Source organism: Simochromis diagramma, unplaced genomic scaffold (genome assembly GCF_900408965.1).
Source record: "Simochromis diagramma unplaced genomic scaffold, fSimDia1.1 OVJJ01000486.1, whole genome shotgun sequence".
Lineage (NCBI taxonomy): Eukaryota > Metazoa > Chordata > Actinopteri > Cichliformes > Cichlidae > Simochromis > Simochromis diagramma.
The window spans coordinates 1-19,138 of record NW_024387047.1 but is presented as its reverse complement, the minus strand read 5'-3'; the positions used below and the strand labels follow the sequence as shown (position 1 = coordinate 19,138).

The following is a 19,138-nucleotide window of genomic DNA, read 5'->3' as shown; positions in this document are numbered from 1 at the left end:
GGGGGGGGGTGGGGGGGGGGGTGGTTTGAACAAACCCAACTACACAACAACATCAAACACCACATAGACTGGTGGGGGTGGAAGTGGGGGTAGTATTAACATCAAGTCTAAGACGACTCGCTTAATGGAGCCTATTTAGAAAAAGTGAGTGGCAGTTTTTTTTTAAGAAAAGTAGCTTTTCTGCATGATCAGCAGCCAGCCTGTTTCTGTTTTCATCTATAACGTGTGACACTGAGCTAAAAAGCCTTTCACTTTCCACACTGCTACATGGGGCTGAGAGGTATTTATGGGCCATTTTAGCCAAAGTGGGGAACCTGATTTTGTTGACACCCCAGTACTTCAGAGGACTGTCTTCGCGAGGGCTCGGGGCCTCCGAGGTACGTGTCGAGCTCAATGGCAGCACCTGCTGCCAGCGGCTGTGCTGCCTGGGGCTGCTCCTTAGCGATTTCGTCAAATACAGTGTCCAGACTGCTGCTAGTGCTGGCCTGGGCCTTGAGGAACAGTTTAGCAGGAGGTTCTGCAGCTTCTGCCCGACTCCCCTCTGCCTCAGCTCTGGACATCATCTGCAGCTCCTGCTTCAGGTGCAGCTTGGCCTCTGGAGCGGTGTTGTTGGAGAAGAAGCGATCTTTATACCTGCACAAAATTCATGAATGTATTAATATGTGGAAAAATAGGACTGATTTCAGTTTCCCTTAAACCACTGTCACAGATGCCAGCCATTTGGCTTTCTGGTAGTAATAAGGGAAATATATTTCATATTATATATATTGCATACATTTGTATTTGTGTATTTTAGTTACAAAAATATAATATTTTCAGATGGAAATTAATCTTACATTTAGTGCTGTAGTTTATCATTGAATACCTATAGCACACAGACTTTACCTTGGGTCAAGTATGGTGGAGATGAAGTCTGGACGTCACTGAAGCGCTTCGTGACAGCTGCCAGTAAGGTTGCTTTCATTGTCTTGACGCCGTGGTCCTCGTCTGTTTCTCTGTTTAGAAGTCTCACTAGCACAGTCACAGCTGGGACGACATCAGAGGCTAGTGCGTCGTAGCTGCTCACTTTTTTAGTTGGTTCCTCAAAGGGGGCGAGGATGGCAACAGGCGTCTCCATAAGAGCCCATTGGTGAGCGGCGAGATAGTCAGGGAGTTCGTGCTCGGACACATACACGCCCAGCACTCGCTTTTGCTCTATGAGGGACTGGCGCATGTAATACGTCCTGCTGCGGTCTCTTTATTGGCTGGTTGAGCTGTCCCTGAATGTCCTCGAGGCGGGAGTAGGCTAAGGCGGAATGTTTAAAATGTCCAACTATTTTCCGCCGCACTGCTAAAGCATCAGCTATGCTCCTCTGTGCTAATAAGCCCTCGTGAACAGCCAGTTGGAGCGTGTGCGCGACACACGGCAGACTTGGGAGCCCTGAGTCATTCATGGCTTTAATCATGTTTTTGGCTTTGTCACGAAGCACAACATGTACTGATGTTTTAGGTATACCCCATGTCTGGAGCATTTCCTCAAACACATGCGCTATAGCCTGGCTGGTGTGCGAGCCGCGGAATATGGCTCGTTGTGGCGTGAAACTCTCGTCTATCCACTGGGAGGTCAGACTAATCAGCGACACGGGGCTAACACTGCTTGTCCAAATATCCGTGGTGAAACTAAACGCAGAGGAGGCTTGCAGTAGGCTGTGGATGTGTTTTTTCACGGAGTCGTGTAGTTTAAGCAGCTCCGTGTCATGTAGCGGCGGCTTGGGACATCATATCTGGGCTGCAGAACATGAGGAGACGCAGGAATCCCACATTTTCTATCTCCGAGAGTGGCTGGTCATTCAATGCAATGTACTCGATAATTGCCTGTGTTATTTTCACAGCACGTGGATTGTCTCTGGACATTTGTTTGCTGCAGCGTGGGTTGTGTTGGTTTAGAAGCGTGGGTAAACTCTTTGTGCTCGTTGTCGTGTTGGGATTTTAGGTAATTGATTAAATTACCTTTTGAGCCTCATCTGGACAATTTCGCTAAGCACAATTTGCAGTCCGCCTGTGTTTTGTCATCTTCATTCACTTTGAAATAGTTCCACACGGCTGACATGTCTCGCCTCGCCTTCTCCCCGCTCTGAGCTGCAGCCGGGGCCTGGGACGGCCACTCGGCACCTGTGATTAACCCCTTACATGCCGCTCAAACATGGACATTTCTCAGACCGTGGTATCGGTCCCCGGTATCGGGGGACTTTTAGCGAGAACAAAACTCGGTCACAGGTGCTGCTCTTTAAGTTTCTGTTGTTTGTCTTTACTCTCTTTCCATTCAAAAGGAACGTGAAAGGCTCTCAGGGCTACAAGTGTTGCTTTTTATTTGGTCTTGCCCTCCTAGTGCTGGTTTCAAAGAAGTGGTTTTAGTTTTGAACAGGAAAAAAATCAGAATTATGTTCATGAAGAAAAAATTGAAATTAGAAATTGAATAGTAATATTTTGCTATAATTTTGTAACTTTATGGCCAATGGAATCTGTATTTCGTGATTTTAGTAGATAACTCGGGAACAGTAGGATGGAGAATGACATTCTTGTCTCTCTGGAAGATTTAGGGTAAGTGAAAATACGGTTATGTATCCCGCTGTGGAAACACTGTGTGCCTAGCCACGCTGCAGGGAGCAGACCTGCCCATTCTTTTCTATTTTAGCCAGCGCAATACAAATATAGCTTGAGCTAAACGGCTAAATTGGTGTGGTAGCTAGCGTTCGGGCGGTGTTGTGTATTTATTTATTTATTTATTTAAATTTAAAATCGCTGCTTATGAGTGTCATGTTGATGTGTGTACATAGTCATGCAAATCGAGCCTACACAATGATTTGACATGATAAGCTACAGGCTTCGTCAGCAGCAGCAGCTGCCATGAAAATGCATACGAGGATAGCTCCAACACATTATTTTGCATTAACCAGTTCAGACCAGTTTTCTAAACAAGATAGAGAAGATGGTTCCAGATTAATCTCTTATACGCTGAAATTTCCAGTAGGTTCTCCCAAGTCACTGGGGCTCTCGTGCCACTTTCGTTGCCTCATGTAAGCCTGACAGTAAGAAGAGAGTCCTTAAATAACCACATTTTAAAATGTGCTTTGGTTCTGTTTAGAGACGCTCTGGCTCTCTTAGCAGGCTTCATTTCTACTCGTCATCAAGAGTGAGAGAGGTTTTATGTGTTTTTTTTTTTTTTGTTGTTGTTGTTTTTTAATATGAGCTCTGTGTGTGTGTGTGTGTGTGTGTGTGTGTGTGTGTGTGATGGATTGATTGAGTGCAGGTACCAAGGCCCTCTGTTGGAAGAAGGAGCTCTGGAATCTGCTGTGAGCGGAGGAGCAGCTTCACCCGAGTTTACCAAGCTCTGTGCTTGGATCGTCTCAGAACTCAGACTCTACTGCAAGCTGGAGGAAAATGTCCATGCTACCAACTGTAAGCGCTGCTCATTCACTAGGACATGAAGCTCTTCCTGATGCTAACAAATGTAAAATATAATTGTTGAATAGTTGTACAGCAGATTATTAATGAACATCTATTCCAGTGTTTGTTATTTTCTGGCCTCGAATTTCAGTCCATGATTGTGGGTATCATACATGAGTTAATGAAATGAGATCTAACCAACTTGTTTATCTAAAAGCCAACATTTAGAAAGTGCTTTTTGTTCTTGTTCCAGGCCCGAGTGAGGCAGAGGGCTTCCAGCTGGAGATGAGCGGCCTGCTGTCAGAGCTCACCTGTCCATACTCTGTCCTCACCAGTGGAGACATTACCCAGAGGTTCCTGAACAGGACAGACTGCCTGCTGCTTATAAGTACGAAAAACTCTCTTAATAACCACGCCTGTCTTTAAAGAGCAACTTAAACCTACTCTGACACTTTCTATGAACTGCTTAGACACACACAGGCTGTGATAAAGGCCCACCTAATGTCAACATGTCTTCTGTATTTAAATGTCTAATGTGGATGAAAGCAAAAAAAAGTGAGAGGAGAGGAAAGATGTGAGTCTTGCGCACTATGCTCTCACTGCAGGCAAAACAAGTGAAACATTCACTGTGGGTGTGCCACTGGTGTTTGAGTTTTAAGGACTCATACATTCAGCAGGTGTCCAGTTTTACCTGTTGGCTTGCAGAGGGTGTGGCAGCTTTACTAGTAATATGCTGCATTTAGAAATGAAGTGTCTTTATTCTGGTAGGTGCCTTCATCTAGTTTTCCTTCTTTCACTGTGGATTACTCTCATACACGATCCATAAGTCTGCAAATCTGTCTGTGCAGTCGCTGGTGTTCATGCAGCATTACTGTAGTCACCCATGTTGTCATCCTCTGAATTTCCTGACTTCATCAGCGCATAAACTGAGTAATTCTACTATAAACACTGAGGTCCACTGGCTTCATGTTTTTGCTGTAGTTCAGGTCAGAATCAGGTCAGGAAAACATAATGACAAATTACAAAAATCTGTTCATCCTTCCATCTTCTTAACTGCTTCTCACACCTGTGATAAGGTGAAAGGTGCTGTACAGTGGACATTTCACCATTCTGTGGCAGGGCTGGAGTCAAACATGAGCAATAAATCTAAACTGAGCTTGAACATAGTTTGATGATGGCAGGAAAATCAGCAGCGGGTACTGGATCTGACCTGTCTGGACAGAACGCAGCCATGGCTGTCGCCACAGTTTTCACCCTGACACTCTGTGTGTCTTTTAACTTGGGCAGTTCCCAGTCGGTTTTTCAGAGGGAAGTAAATGAAGGTGGAGTATTGCTTCACTGTCTTGACTTGGCCTCAAAACACAGATTAGTGCCGACTTGTAAATCTCAAGTGGAGCTGATTTGTTTGAAATGTGACTTTCAGAAACCTGATCTCACTGTCAAAGCAATAAGAATTTACTCAAATTCATTTTTGGGGGGTTTCAGCTTTTCTGGTTTCTGAGTTGGAGGCGTCGAGGATGATCCTGGTTAACAAGCCTCAGAAGAAAGCCCAGGAGTCTGGAAGCCCTGCGTTCCAAGAACTGAAGGGCATCTGCATGGCACTGGGCATGTCCAAGCCTCCAGCCAACATCACCATGTTCCAGTTCTTCAGTGGCATAGAGAAGAAGGTCAGTTAGACACAGAGGTGGTGTCCACTATAAAGTAGGGTCTCTAAAAAAAGAGCGACACCATATTACATCGTGTTGTGATAAGTCACACTGGGTGAGAGTTAAAAACGACGAGTGAAGGAGCAGCAGCTGTAAAGGTCACCTCTGACCTTTGAAACAAGCAAAAACGTCTGGGACAAAAGGGTGCAGCAGCTCATACGGATAAATGGGGCAGAACCTTTAAGAGACATGAAGACAAATAAAAGGATTTTGAATTCATAAACGAGCAGCCACTGAAGTTATGCTAAAATTGAAGTGATGTGCTCTCACTTGCACCAGAAAAAAATCGAGCAGCGTGTTTTGCACCAGCCGTAAGCGAGCAATGGAAGCCTGGCTGATTCCTATGAGAAGTGCATTGCAGTAATTGAGATGAGAGGTTATAAATGTTTATGATGATTATTTAACATTTCATTATCTGATAACATCTCATCTGTGTCAGCACTCTAGGCAGACTTAACCCAAAGATTTCCCACTGCTGCTAATTTATTCGTTTTCACATATATGAGATAAATGATTAAAATATAACTGTTTTGCAGTGAATAAACATAAAATGGCTAAAGTTTCAGGGCCGAGGCAGAATTTCATAATGAATTTTGCACGTTACCGTTACAGAGAAATACAAAGCCTTCTTGTTATTGTTTGTTTGTTTTTTTGTTGACCTCTGCAAAATGTACCCAAACTATTACCACCAAGGGGCAGTGTTTTACCAGAATATTTCGTGTAGTTGCCCACCCCTCTAACATGAAAAAAAATAAAATGTATGGTTTGCTCTTAGATTCCACAGCAAAGTAAGTCTAATTGAGGTGGTAATCACATGCAGGGCATTTAGTCTAAAATGACAAACAAGAAGAAGTCCATTTGGGAAACATTAGCACTTTATTAATATAGCCATTGCTTTGTGGCTTCCAATCAACATCATCACTCATTGTTTTCATCTCCAAAGCTGTAGAAAGCTGCTGTCATGTGGACTTTTTATCATTTGGAATAGATACTTGTCATGTCCCAGTGCTCCTCCTCTTCAGGTTGAATTATGAGTGGATGCTGCACCATCTTGTGGTAGAAACTGATATTACATGAAAGCACTGCTCAGCACTGTTTTCACTCTTTTTGACATTTAGTGTAAAACAGGTGTATAAGCATGGTACTCGTGTTCATTTTAGAAAGTGTGTAAACTTACAATGAGTGAACGAGTTTTAAAATGTAGGCTTAAAAGCAAAGGAAGGATGTGAGCTGCCTGCCAGCAACACTGAGAGAAATGAATGTTTTGCAACAACCAACCATGAGGCTGACAATCTGAAGTCAGGGAAAGGATTCCTGCCCTCCTAAAGTGTTTTTTCTTTGAAAGCAGATACTTTTACAATTCAACTTGCACACATCTGCACATGCTCTCTTTTTCCTTTCAGCTGAAAGAAGCCCTTAGTCGAGTTCCACCAAACCATGTAGGGGAGCCGTTGTTAAAGAAGCCCCTTGGACCTGTGCACATGGTAAGTAAAAATGGTGGAGAAATGCAGAACAGTCAGTGAATAGTATGTGACGACTCTTTCTTCTCTCTTAATCTTTTTACCTTAGGAAAAAATTGAGGCTATAAACCAAGCGCTAGTGAATGAGTATGAGGTGAGAAGGAAGATGCTGTTGAAACGTCTTGACGTGACGGTGCAGTCCTTCGGTTGGTCCGATAGAGCAAAGGTACGTAGCAACGTGGCATCCTCCTAACCAAGTATGAAGCACGTGTCTAGCTTTTTAAACAGGAGCACTGTGGGTTACAGAGGTACTGCTCTTTGCTCTCTTTCATAGCAAATGTTCTTAATTGGGTTAGCTACAAAATCTTCTGCTCTCTTAAATGTTGTTCTTCTCACTATAAAAATGTTGGGCCAAAACCAAAATAGTCCTTATTTATCTTTTACCGGTGTTTGTGCTGCCGTCAGTTTGTCCTGCATCTGAAACCAGCTATTTTGGCTCTTCTTCTGTAAGGTCACCATTCATTTGGTGGGTGTGGCTGCTTTGCTGACAAACAGAACTGCGTGCGACATTACGGCCACATGCTCTCGCTGACATCATATAGAGCCAGGAGTAGGAGTTTGTGCCTGAGTTTTTGGCTCACATGTACATACGCTGGACTCATCATTTAAACTTTGGTTATGTTTAATATGAGTATCTGAACAGGAGATATGACAGAAAATATGAAAAGGCAGAATAGGTGGACTTGAAGTTATAACTTCATCCGGACCACAACTTTTCATAAGTAATTATTATTTGAAAATAATATAAAACGGTGAGGAATTCCTGCCTCTAGAGGTTTCCTGAAGGGATACAGCCTGAAATCCAGAGGAATTATAAGCTGCTATAAAATGATGAAAAGAGTAATCATCTTTTCAAATAATTCTGCCAGTTGATTGTTGATTCTGAGTCTCGTGTTTAGTCATATACTTTGAAAATACTGTTTAATACAATAGATGTGTTACTGTCCTGTTGTGGATTATGGGCTTTATTGTGCTCATCTCTCTTCAGACACATGCTGATAAGTTGAGTAAAGTTTACCCTCCACTGCGTTCAGCTCTTGCCAACAAAAGTAAAGTCTCTGTTGCTCATCTTCTTGCCGCTCGCCAAGACTTCTCCAAGATCCTCCGCACAAGCAGCGGCAAGATAAGAGAGAAGACGGCCTGTGCCATCAATAAGGTGGGCTCATCAGTGCAGTGACACCTGTCCTTCTTCCTTTTCATGTCTTTTACTCTGTTTTTATTTCAGTGTAAAATGCGTTGATTTAATACTGACTGTTTGGTGGTAATAAACATATAAAGCTCAGCACAGTAACTTTAACTTTAGTTTGAAATGTTTCTCCTGGTCATCCACGCGTCACGTCTAGTGGCGCTGTGGTCAAGCGTCCCACAACTGTTTGATTTCAGCACATTTCCTCTCCTCAGGTTCTGATGGGCCGAGTACCAGACAGGGGAGGTCGGCCGTGTGAGATTGAGCCTCCGCCTCCAGAGATGCCCACCTGGCAGAAGCGTCAAGATGCTCCCCAAATCGGAGGACACTATGGCGGCGGTGGGCACGGAGGTGGCAGGGGAGGATACGATCACGGCTCTCAAGGTGGCCGTGGGGGCTATGAGAGGGGAGCCGGGGGAGGAGGACACGGGGAGAGAGGAAGTAGAGGAGGAGGTGGAAGAGGGAGAGGCAGTTACAACCAGGGCTACTATCAGGATGCAGGAGGTCATCACGGGGGAGGAGGAAGAGGAGGTTATGGAGGAAACCACCAAGGAGGCTTCCAGGATCCCAACTACCATGGAGGAGGAGGCGGCGGCGGATACCATGACGGCGGTCATTACCAAGACAGAGGTGGCGGTCGAGGAGGTCGGGGGGGTAGAGGAAGAGGAGGAAGGGGAGGAGGAGGACAAGGAGGGGGCTGGGGAGGAAGAGGGGGGCAGAATTTTAACCAAGGAGGACAGTTTGAACAGTTCTTCCAGCATGGTGGGCAGCATTATAGCCAGGCTGGCTTTAGTCAAGGCAGACATTATACTAGCTGAAGGCAGGGCAGCACAGCAGAGTCCACGTCGACTGCTTCTCATTCATGAACTCATCTAAAATGCCTTATCAGCTGATCTTCAACTATTATAATGGTTACAAGCTGACGTTATAGAAACACAGGTAGTATTTTTCACCAGACTGTTATGGTCTCTATTCAGGGCAGTTCTAAAGTGGCCCTTTGTTTTCAGTTGTTTTCATATAGATCTGCTATAAGTGGTTAGTCGACAAGTTGGACTCTGCTTAATTAGCCTTATTGTGGACATTTTTTTCGAAAACTAAAGGTCCCTAAAATTTCAGTGTGTGTGCATTTGCTGTATCTGAAATTAGAGGTGCACACTGATATTACAGGATTCTTGAAATTCTTCTAGTTTTGGTGAATATGAGAATGACTTGAAGGAAAAAAGCATCATTTTCCAGTCTTAGTTTTGTTTCGGTTAATCTGACTAGAGTCCTTTGTTACTTATTTAAAAAAACAAAATGATGCTATCTTGTACTCCTAATGGAAGCTTGTGTGCATACAGGTATGGATGTTGAAAGGTTTGCATGGATGAGTGAATGAGAAATAAAAGCTGAAACGAGTGTCACAGGTTCAATGGTCTTGATTATCTACATCAGATGGGGACATTCCCTCACTGCCAATTATTTACATCAGAGTTATAAACTCACTGGGCATTTTATTAGGTACACTTTGATGAAATGATTAATTCTAATATAGCAATCTGTCTCATGCGACACATACAGTTAAATTTGTTGTCTCTCTTGAACAGTTGAAAATGGCATAGCAGTCCTATGTATGCAATATGCTTAAGAGAAATGCTATTATAATTTTAATTGTTTTAAGACGATACAGACTACCATAAAAACTGACCTGAATGCTTTAAAGACAAGGCACAATTTAAAGGGAATTGTGCCAAGTGCATCTCATGACTTGCTTGAAGGATGCCAAAATGAGAACCAAGTGCAGTTATGGCTGTTCAGTAGAACCTGTTCCTGAATCTGGAAGTGCAGGTCTTTTGAGCCCTATGCTGTCTTCCAAATGGCAGCAAAGAGGATGGCTGATAAAATGGATTGGTAACGTCCTTTACAATGTTGCTGTAATGCTGGGCTGACAGTGTGGATACCTACCTTTGTGCAAGAACCCTAAAATGAGGAGCTGTAGGAGTTTCAAATTGATACCATAGAGGTATCTACTAGGAGGCTGAGGGGTGGTTGCCAGCGGTTTGTCAGCAGCTGTGTAGTTTCCCTACCAAGCTGTTGTACAGTATGATAGAATGCTTTATATTGAGCAGTGGTAAAAAGACTAGCGGTTTTGCAGAGAGCTGGAGCAGAGTTAACAGTCAGCTTAAGGTCCTCACCAGTGTTGGTCAAGTTACTTGAAAAAAGTAATCAGTAACTAATTACTGATTACTTCCCCCAAAAAAGTAATCCCGTTACTTTACTGATTACTTATTTTCAAAAGTAATTAATTACTTAGTTACTTTTTAAAAACACGATTTACAACCTGAAGAGGTGATAAAGCGATAGATCTTTCAGCCCAATTCTACTTTTTCTACATAATCCATCATACAAAATGTAATCAAATGGAAAAGTCTCTTTTTTTAACTTGTTTTATCAGTTTTAATCTTTTAACTTTATGCATCAAGCAAAAATTTTATTATCTGCAACATTCTCTGACTGGAAGAAATTTGTTTAACATTTAAACCTATTTTCTGCACATTCCAGCACATAAAATAAAATTTGTTTTTGTGTTTACACTCACTCTTTCGAATAGATGCAAGTAAAACACAGCAGAAAATAAATAAAATCAAAGACTAGCGGTCCTGTTGCTCTATTTTCACCTGTAAAGCAGGACTGATGTAGGCGGAAGTTTACCCTGGTGCAGGTGTGCTGCAGCGGTCAGTGGAAGAATCAGCGAGTTTCTCTGAATTTCCCATTATGTCATAGCGCAGTCCCGGTGCTTGCTTGGAAGTTTAGGTTTTTTTTTTTCGCTGTAAAAATAAGTTTTCTTCACACGCACAACGGACACTAATGTTTTTGTCACTCTTTATGGAATCAAACTCAAAGTAAGGTCAGTACTTCCACGCTTTAAACGCTGCACGCTCATACTCTCTCCCGCACTTGATATATGATCCACTATTGATCTGCACACAGCTGTTGTCACGAACGTTGCACTCGCTTACGTCACTGTCGTGAGGCATTCTCGCAAAAAAAATCACGGTTTTAGTAACGCAGTAACGCAGCGTTCCTACGGCAAAGTAACGGTAATCTAATTACCGTTTTTGCAACAGTAATACTCTACTCGTTACTTGAAAAGAGTAATCCACTTCCTCTCCTGACGATTTTTTAAAAATGACGTCATAAAATTGTGCACTGACCTGCTTCTGAAGCCAGCTTCAAGGAGCTGTTTTGAGGTTCCTACTTGAAATACATACTGTCACTAACCACCCGACCGACACCAATTCACAATTATATAGCCTAGTAAATACTTGTCACGTCAAGACAAGTTCACAGCAGTAAGTACACTAAATAAATTACTAACAAAGCGGTTCACACATTCATAGTATGTCCATAACAGTACAAAATAATTACTTGCATCATGACATTGATTTAATGCAAGACAAAACTTGCATTAAATTAAGGAGTTGTATATTGTCAAGGATTTTTGTGTTTATATACAGGGTATATAATTTAAATATCCCTATGGTGAAAACTGGGAAATGACGTTATAGTCTGAAACATTTAGTGAATGTCTAAGCTCTGACCAAAACAAAAAATAGTGGACTGTATTTTGAAAAGATTACTCCGGAAGTGTACTTGTTGTCTTTCCGGCGGAAGCTGCAGACGGCGAGAATTGCAGCGGCAAACCCTAAACACACACTGGGTTGAAAAGAGCTTCTCTTATTCAGCGTTACGTGTCCTCTTGAACACAGACATGTATCGCCCGGGTGAACCTGTTCGCCAGGTGCCTCCACCGCTGCCGTTCGGACCTCCACCGCCTCATGGCCCTCCTTTTAGACCCACAGGGCCCTGCTCTGTTCCTCCTCCTGGACACTTACCCCCCAGGCCCTGTGGACCATATCCGGTCGCGGCACGAGATTATCTCCACAACAGACCGCCGAGTGGGCATTTCGTTCGTGTACGTACCCAAGACTAGGTAGTACTAGCTTAGTGGTGAAGTAACATGATTGGGAAAAGGGAGTTGGCAACCATAACGCTAGCGTACGAATTCATAGACCACTGTGAGATGCAGCTCTGACACTCCTGTATGTGCGGGAGGCCTCAGTGCACAGCATGCACCTCTCATTATGAAAGAAGTGGTTGGTTTCTGTATCCTAACTCAGTTTTTTGTGGGTAAATGCGAGTCACGTGACTGACACGAGCACGCTACACAACGTTTGGCTTCACGCTTCATAACGTTGTACTGCAAATATGTGTAGCCGTTTCTTATTAGGTCTACCATATTTAGAAATAAATTTAATATATGTATATGATCGATGCATAAAGCAATTTTGAGAATTCATAAAGTCATATGTAGTTCAGAAAAAAACAAAAACATTTTATTTAAATAAAAAAAAAAACACACATTGGTGGGAGAGAAACAAAGAGAAACTGGCTTCTTTTTCCACTCTAACCGTGTTTACAGGCCGTTATCTGTTTTACACACTCAATCAAATAACAAATACAAAATAAAACAAAAAGCAAGTTAAGAATCATAATGTCTCTTTCAGTGGACATAAAAAAAGTCTTCGGCGTAATGTTAAGTCTTTTGTGCTATTTGGTGCATCTCAAATATATAAAAGAAATAATCCTAAAAGTAGCTATATTAATACTGAAACAAACAAGAACAGAAAGTAAAATATTCCCTCCAAACAAAACGTATAAATACGAAACATGCAATTCAGTCCATGCTCCGCCCATCTAGTTTTAAAGCACCAAATCACAACAACTGTCCTGCAAGGCATGGCCAGCGACACTCCCTTTTCTGTCAATGTAAAGAACTTTAAAAACACATTAAATCCCTTAGATATGTTATTAAAAGACAAATAAGTGCAATTTTAACTGTATGTATCAGTTTTTGTACATGATAAAAGAAACCCGTCAGCGTGGGCAAGAAATAAGTGTGAGCTACCAGAAAACATTCTGGTAGCTCACTGGCCAGACTGTCTTTTAATTATAAAACACAAGACTTCTGTTAATCAAAGCCATTTTTTTCCCTACCACCCTAAGGCACATAGTGGAAAAAAACAGGAAAATTTCTGTCATTTAATTGTTTCTGTTACTTAATTACTTTTATCCGGTAAGTTGTAAAGGTTAAGGACATACAGTTAAAGGTCTAGCATCTACGCTGTCCAAAGACACACACTGGGCTGGATTGGAGTCTTTGTCGAGCCAATTCTGTTCCCTGGTCCTTATGTTTGACAACCATGATGTAGACAGATATATAGCCTACAAATTTCTGCTAGACTAAACATCATTTTAGACAAAAGAGTGAATGAAATTAAAAAAATGTAGTTTTTGAAATGGTAAAGAAAATCAAAATGTCTTCTTAAGGAAAAAAATGTTTAAACGTTAACGTCTTGTGTTTCAATTTTGAAAAGTAGTCACATTCCTTATACATTTTTAATAATGTAAGCTGGCTGCAAATAACTACTAACATTCCATTTGTTACCTGCTGTCTAAAAATGACCCTCTTAAATTTATAGAGGTTGCTGGTAGAAAGACATACGAGAAAGGAAAGAAATTTTAGAAAAGGTATAAGAAATACACTGTTATCAACCCTAAAACAGCTGTAATAACTCGGAATGCTTTCAAACTTGCAGACATAATTAATCTTCTTTAATTATGTCTTGCATTGGTTAAAGGTTTTTAACCCCCGGATAAAGTACAGAAATGCTAGTCCACCTGTTTGTTTCTTTCTAAGATATGGTTGAAATGGTGCTGCTGTCTTCTGCTGATCCATTTTTTCTGTAAAAGTAATTAGTACTTGCTAGCTTCCTATCTAATCAGCAACTGTTTATGTTTATATGTATGTATATATTAACATGGTACTTAGCTAGAGAGGGCTACTTTTGGGTCAATTCATACGCAACGTTTTCTGTCTGCTGTGGAGTAGTGACAAGCGGCTGGCTTTGTGGTTAATTTGTCAGTTCCGTATGGATCAGTATTTGCTCTAACTGCTTCACATGAACAAGGGTAAGTTGGCACTTTTTTTTCTGATGAAAAACAGTCTAGATCATTTGTGAGTTGTAGTGTTTTATAGTGTCTCTGTATGTTAATTGCTAATGCTAATGACAATAACTGAGCAGTATCATGAAGTGTATCTCCAGGGAGTCTCTTGTCCTGTGGTTGCTATAAGTCAGTGTTTGGACTTCACTTTGATTAGTCTGTTCTGTTGAAATAACAAAGTCTGAGTTGACGTAGAAAAATGTTGGTGATCTCAGGAAAAGAAGTATTTAGATAGCATGACCCAACCAATAAGGTCAGCAGTGTAAGCTACGGTTGAATGAGCTTGCTGCTGTTAGATATTATTAGATCAAATGTGGAATTATGCCAAACATCATATCCTACTTAGATCATCTGACTTTAAGGAATAAAATTGATAAACCATTCTAATGCTGGGACATTCATCCCCTTTTATATAGCAGAAACCATCTTAACAAAATGCAGCCACTACAGATCCCTTTGTGGATGTGTTAGTAAGAGCATCTAGCGTAAAAACCCAAGTAGCTCTTTATCTTCAGTAGTTTGTGTGAGATTCTTCACCGGGAGTGTGATTCTCCCTCTGTGAAGAGTTCAGCTGAGCCAGTGAACCTGGACTGCATCTGTACTGTTTTAAATGTCATGTAATAAGGTTAAACTGTTATGTAACCTGAAAACTTGTAATGGAGAAGTTAGTTATCCCCTTCTTAGGATTGTACCATTAGTTTATGTCTCTGTTTTGTGTTGCCATTGAAACATTTTTATGAACATAATGTATTTTCTGATAGTGTTTATTTACTCTACATTGTTTCCCGTATTTTGCAGGATAACATTTTAAAATGAAATCGAATTGGATTTTTAAATCCTGAAGATGCACTGAAGAATTGATGGGATTTGAATTGTCCCTTATTTGCTTTTAGGAATGGGCAAATACAAGTAAATATGTTGTACTGATTCATGACTTTTTTCTTAAGAAACATATAACATGTCATTTTTAGCCTTCATGTAGAGATTTGTCTTCCTTTGTACAGCAGGAAAAAAACAGTACTATCTGTGGCTGCTACTCAGTTTGACTTGGTGGAAGTTGTATGTTTGTGTGCCTACATTTATCAGAGGAAACTATTGTGTATTTTAGTTTGTTTAGTTTTACAATAGCAAAAAGTCTTGCTAAAGAAACATTTTGGAAGTTGCATGTTTTATAGTCACATGCGGTAATTGTACAAGCCAGAGTTCAAGAAGCCTTGGAAGCATTTAAACACCATTCTGATTACCATTGTGAGCACACAAGATTATGGCCATGGCTGATTTTTATAGCATTTTGATATATTTATTGTATGTGGCACATGTTACATTAGGTAATTAAGGAGCTCTGTTTTTTTAACCTGTCACAGTGTCTTCATTTGCTTGGTTATGTTGTGACAAAATAACAAATTTATGTGTACAAAAACCTTTCAAAAAGTAAAGAAAACCTGTGTCCTGTGCTGTTTTTTTTTTTTTTTTTTTAAAACAATTTCATTTTTACTTTAGAAACATCAGCTAGTGTTACTAGAGTAGAGCTGGCTATTTATGCTTTTATTGAGACTCAGCTACTCCATTTGCATCCCTTCAAAGTCACTGACTGCAGGTTGTCATTCACACAGTGGTTCAGTCACTTTTTACAGCATGTACTCTGTTCAGAATGACCTGAAAGGTGATGTTGATGCTTAGCACTGTTTACTTTATTAAAATTCCTGAGAAAATAGTTGCCACCAGTGTTGGTCAAGTTACTTGAAAAAAGTAATCAGTAACTGATTATCGATTACTTCCCCAAAAAAGTAATCCCGTTACTTTACTGATTACTTATTTTCAAAAGTAATTGTTACTTAGTTACTTTTTAAAAACACGATTTACAATCTGAAGAGGTGATAAAGCGATAGATCTTTCAGCCCAATTCTACTTTTTCTGCACAATCCATCATACAAAATGTAATCAAATGGAAAAGTCTCTTTTTTTTAACTTGTTTTATCAGTTTTAATCTTTTAACTTTATGCATCAAGCAAAAATTTAATTATATGCAACATTCTCTGACTTGAATAAATTAGTTTAACATTTAAACCTATTTTCTACACATTCCAGCACATAAAATAAAATTTGTTTTTGTGTTTACACTCACTCTTTCAAATAGATGCAAGTAAAACACAGCAGAAAATAAATAAATTCAAAGACTCAGCGGTCCTGTTGCTCTATTTTCACCTGTAAAGCAGGACTGCGGTAGGCGGAGGTTTACCCTGGTGCAGGTGTGCCGCGGTCAGTTGAAGAATCCGCGAGTTTCTCTGTGAGTTTCCCATTACGTCGTTGCGCACTCGGTGCTTGCTTGGAAGTTTAAGGGGGTTTTTTCGCGTGTAAAAAATAAGTTTTCTTCCCACGCACGATGGACGCTAATGTTTTTGTCACTTTTTATGGAATCACACTCAAAGTAAGGTCAGTACTTCCACGCTTTAAACGCTGCACGCTCATACTCTCTCCCACAATCGATATGTGATCCATTGTTGATCTGCACACAGCTGTTGTCACTAACGGCGCACTCGCTTACGTCACTGTCGTGAGACATTCTCACAAAAAAATCGCGGTTTTAGTAACGCAGTAACGCAGCATTACTACGGGAAAGTAACGGTAATCTAATTACCGTTTTTGCAATAGTAATCCCTTACTTTACTCGTTACTTGAAAAAAGTAATCAGATTACAGTAACGCATTACAAGTAACTCGTTACTGCCCATCTCTGGTTGCCACACAACCCCACTCACATTTAACTAATAATAATCTGTATGAACAGTTCCAGTCTGGTTTTCACCCCTCCCATAGCACTGAAACAGCACTTATAAAAATAACCAATGATCTTCTTATGGCAGCTGACTCCGGTTTACTTTCCATTCTTATTCTCCTCGATCTGAGTGCTGCTTTCGACACTATTTCTCACTCTATACTTCTCAGTAGGCTAGCCTCTATCGGTCTCTCCCATACTCCACTAGCCTGGTTTAAATCATACCTGTCTGATCACACTCAGTTCATTCAACTCAAATCCTTTACTTCTCAGCCCTTTCCTCTGACCACTGGTGTGCCCCAGGGATCTGTCCTGGGGCCCCTTCTTTTCATTATCTACCTTCTACCGCTTGGACATATTTTCCGTAAATACAATATCCATTTTCACTGTTATGCCGATGACACCCAGCTTTATCTGTCCACTAAACCTGATTCTGCTCTTCCCCCATCCTCCCTTACCCTCTGTTTAGCTGAACTAAATTCATGGTTCTCTTCTAATTTTCTCAAACTCAATAGTAATAAATCCGAGCTCCTCTTGGTGGGCACTAAATTAACATTATCCAGAACCAACAGTTTCTCTATTACTATCGATAACTCACCGGTCTTCATTTCTTCCTCTGTGAAAAGTTTGGGTGTCATCCTCGACTTTATCTTTCAATTCACACATTAATCATGTTACTCGGTCTGCATATTTTCAATTGCGCAACATTAATCGTCTCCATCCTTTTCTCACCCCACATGCTACTGCCATTCTTGTCCATAGCCTTGTTACTTCCCGGATTGATTATTGTAATTCACTTCTCTTTGGTCTTACTCAAAAATCCATCCACAAGCTCCAACGCGTCCAGAACTCTGCTGCCCGTATCATCACCAGGACCCCTTCTGTCCACCACATCACTCCTGCCTTGCAGCAGCTTCATTGGCTCCCGGTCAAATATCGCATCAATTTCAAAATACTCTTGTACACATTTAAGGCTATTCATCATCTCTCTCCTCCATATCTCTCTGATCTGGTTAAGATCACCGCCCCATCTCGTTGTCTCAGATCTTCTTCTTCCCTTTCACTCTCCGTCCCTTCCCCCCCATCTTGCAACCATGGGCAGCAGGACTTTCAGCTGCTCTGCTCCACGACTCTGGAATTCCCTAAATCCTGATTTAAGAAATATCTCTTCCTTCTCACTCTTTAAGTCCAAACTCAAAACCCACTTGTACAAAATAGCTTATCCCACATAACCTCTCCACTCTGCTATTTTATTTGTTTATGTCTTATGCTTTTATGTTGCTTTTATTCTACCGTGTACAGTGACCTTGAGTGTTTTGAAAGGCGCTTTCAAATAAAATTTATTATTATTATTATTATTATTATTATTATTATTAGTCTGGTGAGATTATTTTTCTCTGCAATTCATGAATAGGCATGTTACTGAACTTGCATTTGAACAAGAAGATGTGATACAGAGTTTCCTCCATGAAGAATTTTCCTCATCTTAAAATGAAACATGAACCTTTTAAAGTAGACCAAAAGTTTCACATTTCCATGGTGGTTAGCTAGGGCCTTGTATCTTAATTGCAAAATCCTAACTCTGATATGCTGAGACAGGCAGGATTCACATGGATGAATTTCTGGCTTCAACACTCTTATTTGCCTTGAATTGGGTAACATCATGCATCGCTGATCTAAATTACAGATCAATTGCTTTGCTTTGTCTGTACTATAAGTGGAGAGACATTCAAGATCTGAAGCACCAGTGCAGACATTCAACAGTCATGATTATTCACTTGTGATTTGTGCAGTTTGGCATCTAAATGTAAGAAATAAGTTATTCATTGCAGTGAATAATCACCCTGTCGTATTTGAACAAAATTACTCCGAGAAAGGCACCTCGGCTGATGTTAAAGGCTAATCAAAGCTTGGCTAGCTTGCCTTGTGATGATTGGTTACTATTGCTATGACATTTGTGCCAGCAAAGTTACCCCCAAACATCAGGAAAGCTTATGTCAAGCGTTGGAAGCAATGCATTGATGTGAATCCTGCCTTGACTTACACAGGTGATAATACTGCAAGGGTTGACTCAGCTAAACAAACTTTAACTGACTATAACTATAACTGATTCTTCTTCACAAAAAGAAGAACCTCACTGCTTAGTACTCATCTATGTAAAGCTCCAAAAGGAGCCACTCACTGCATTCAGATCTGCTGTAAAAGCTTTGCTATTCTAACATTAAGATAAGTAAAAGACTATATAAGCAAAGACACAGTTGTTATGGAACAAATGCAGACTAACTGAAACGTAAAATTAAAGTTTTATATTGTCAAGAATAAACAGTGAATAGTTTAGAGCAAATACTCTCAAAAGTTGGAACATTATTTTACCTTGGCAGCTTAAGTTGCCGTCACACTGGAAACGATTCCCTCATTGCATATTTACTTTGAAGCTGACGACTGGTCACTTAGTAGAATGCCGGGAAGTTGAGAGCTGT

General features: G+C 40.8%; 2 protein-coding genes across 2 annotated transcripts; one reads left to right on the top strand and one right to left on the bottom strand.

The window, feature by feature from the left end:
- Positions 1–120: 120 nt before the first annotated feature.
- On the bottom strand, positions 121–1,576 carry LOC120741735 (zinc finger BED domain-containing protein 4-like). Its single transcript, XM_040044767.1, has 2 exons — positions 886–1,576; positions 121–633 (listed from the first exon to the last, which is right to left on the bottom strand). The coding sequence occupies exons 1-2, from the start codon at positions 1,211–1,213 to the stop codon at positions 578–580; spliced, it is 384 nt and encodes a 127-aa protein (XP_039900701.1). The 5' UTR covers positions 1,214–1,576; the 3' UTR covers positions 121–577.
- Positions 1,577–2,495: 919 nt separating this feature from the next.
- On the top strand, positions 2,496–9,244 carry fam98a (family with sequence similarity 98 member A). Its single transcript, XM_040044766.1, has 8 exons — positions 2,496–2,580; positions 3,290–3,438; positions 3,680–3,814; positions 4,912–5,093; positions 6,536–6,616; positions 6,702–6,818; positions 7,641–7,808; positions 8,054–9,244. The coding sequence occupies exons 1-8, from the start codon at positions 2,543–2,545 to the stop codon at positions 8,654–8,656; spliced, it is 1,473 nt and encodes a 490-aa protein (XP_039900700.1). The 5' UTR covers positions 2,496–2,542; the 3' UTR covers positions 8,657–9,244.
- The last annotated feature ends 9,894 nt before the right edge of the window (positions 9,245–19,138 follow it).